Source organism: Etheostoma spectabile, chromosome 11 (genome assembly GCF_008692095.1).
Source record: "Etheostoma spectabile isolate EspeVRDwgs_2016 chromosome 11, UIUC_Espe_1.0, whole genome shotgun sequence".
NCBI lineage: Eukaryota > Metazoa > Chordata > Actinopteri > Perciformes > Percidae > Etheostoma > Etheostoma spectabile.
In genome coordinates, this window is record NC_045743.1 from 17,740,984 (window position 1) to 17,743,467 (window position 2,484).

At 47.3% G+C, this 2,484-nt stretch overlaps 1 protein-coding gene across 2 annotated transcripts in view; it reads left to right on the top strand.

Annotated features, from left to right (window-relative positions):
• The window catches only part of LOC116697997 (nck-associated protein 5), a 55,485-nt gene extending 55,249 nt beyond the window's left edge, over window positions 1–236 (top strand). For both annotated transcript variants that reach the window (XM_032529687.1, XM_032529688.1), the window contains one exon: window positions 1–236. This exon is cut by the window's left edge and continues 600 nt beyond it. In XM_032529687.1, the coding sequence (XP_032385578.1) occupies window positions 1–9 (9 nt within the window). In that variant the 3' untranslated portion in view covers window positions 10–236.
• Window positions 237–2,484: the final 2,248 nt, after the last annotated feature.

The following is a 2,484-nucleotide window of genomic DNA, read 5'->3' on the forward strand; positions in this document are numbered from 1 at the left end:
CAGGCATGAAGTTAAGTGACAGAAACAATAACCAGGAAAGGTCTACTGACCGTAAGTCCAGGCTGGATCATGTCAAAAGGCAACAGGGCGGACTTGCAGTCAAACAAGTCGAGGCAGGTGATGGGAGCTCTCCTATTCAGCATTCTGCAACAAGAGCTGTGAGCTTTGAGAGCGTAGCCAGACAGCGCAGCTCCTCAATGGACGTTCCTCCCTACAGAGACCAGGCGACTCAAGCTGGCAGCCAAGACTACACCATCTCAGAATCTCCACAGAGGAAACCAAAACCTCAGCCGTGTGACTCAGCGAGAAAGGCTTTTATTCTGCGGAGCAAGAGTGCAGATGGAGGGAAAGAACAAACGAAGCATACGCATTCTCCTCTCCACCAAAAGCTCATTAAAGGTCACAGGTCCAAAGGACAGTCAAATCCTCCTGGGCACAGTGTTCCTAGCGAAAGGACAACTCTCAGTAAAACACATTGTTCAAGCAAGGGACCACTATCTAAAGCTGAGAAAGATGAGGACGTTGCGGTATCAACAAGTTCAAAGTCTCTCAAGAATGTGCGCTCTCCACTTGCGTCCCCTTTGAAACATTCAAAGACATTTAGGAGCCCAACAAAATCCCCGTTGCAATGCACAAGACTTCAATCAAGCAATGAGTCTTTGGAGGAAAGCATCTATGACAACTTACCCTGCTCGCCGCGAAAACAACGCCGCCGAGACGAGCACTGTGATGTTTCCCATTCAGAACTTAGGTCCCCTTCACCACCACCACCACCCCCCCCACCCCCAGGTCGAACTACTTCCCTTGTCCTTAGGCCCAGTTGTGACAGTTTACCCAAAGCATATAAATCTAAAGGTCAGGCTCAGAGCTTGACTACTGGGAAGACAACATCGAGCACCACCAAGCACCAATCAAATCTTTCTTCTATGTCACAGCCGCAGCACTCCAATACGGCAAAGGACAATCAACACACAGCCCCACAAATGGATGTTGATGGAAAGCCACTGAAAGATATCCCTGCTAATATTTACCATACCAACTCATCCAGGATGCCACCTGTCCCAGTTCAAGAGTCTTTAGAGTCAGTCCAGCTATCTATGGACAGAACTGCCACCTGCCATGATGAACATGGTGCTCCCTCTGTATTTTCAAGTCAGAACATCTTACAGAGATCCCAACAGAGCATCAGTGAGCCAAAACTTTCAGAAGTCCTGCCTCAGGCATATTCTAATGTTTACTACCATGGGGTTGCCAATAATCCTCAGAGTTCCACCTCAAGAGCTGCAAAAATGTCTCTTCCTGTAAATGCTAAATCCCATGAGGCAATCTCTGGACAGGAAACCAGCACCTTCCTAGTTTTCGGGAGACATAACAAAGACGATGCAAACTCTTCTGCAAAAAGCATCCACACCTTTCAGACTTTCACGTGCGATCCCCAGATGATACAGGACTATGGAGCTCATGACAAAGTCCGCAGAAAGATTGACACCCGCTGTAACTCCCTGGATTCTGAGCCCTCAGTCCAGCCTGTTGCTTCTGACAGCGGCGTGATGTTGGATTGGGGATTTGATGAGGAGGGTTGGCTGTTTAAACGGTCTGTGTCTGTGTCTACCAGACCTCCCCTTAAGCCTGTAATGGGCATGAATGGGGCTAAGGCTCGTAGCCAGAGCTTTGGTGCACGCTACATGGACAGGCCGAGCTTCAACAGATCTGGAAAGGTCCGTACCCAGATCAAAACGCACTCTGGGAGCTCCTTGAACTCCCTTAGTGACGTCCTTCCAGGAAGTATGAGCTGCTCTAGTAGCTACCATTGTCCAATGAACCGATCCCTTTTGAACAACTTCTTGATTGAAGAGGGCCTGGCAGTTCCTTCTCATTTGGGGTCCTCCAGTGAAAGACTTCAGAGTCTTAAACTCCAACGAGAGCAGGCCAGGCGTCTTCAGATTGAGCAACAGTTTTCAAGCGCCTTTGGCGAGCCGGTCTCTGAAGAACCAGAGAGACAAAGCACTATAACCACAATCGAGGAGAAAGTGATGCTCGGCATAGAGGAGAACTTGCACAAGTCTCAGGAACAGGAGACAACCAGCGAAGTGAAGCAAAAATCTGGCTCGACTTTGGCAAATTGGTTTGGTTTTCGTAAGAGTAAGCTTCCCGCTCCAAGCAGCAAAAAGACTGATCCACCGAAAGTAAAAGAGGAGAAGAGGGAGCAAAAGATTACATCGCTTCTGGGAGGAAAGCAGGCAAAGTCTGACAAAAAGAGAGACAGAAGAAAAAGCGATGGAAAAGACAGGTAGGTTCATTAAATCAGTAATGAATGCCATCTTTTGACTCTGGTGCATTTTACACAACACCTGTGCTTTTGAGATGTTCACTTTTTATTGAGCTTTATTGAGCTTTATTTGGAAATAATAAATCATTCTCAACCACTGCGGTGATGTTTTAGGGGAATGCATCTACATAGAAGATAAAAAAGGATCTTTTCTA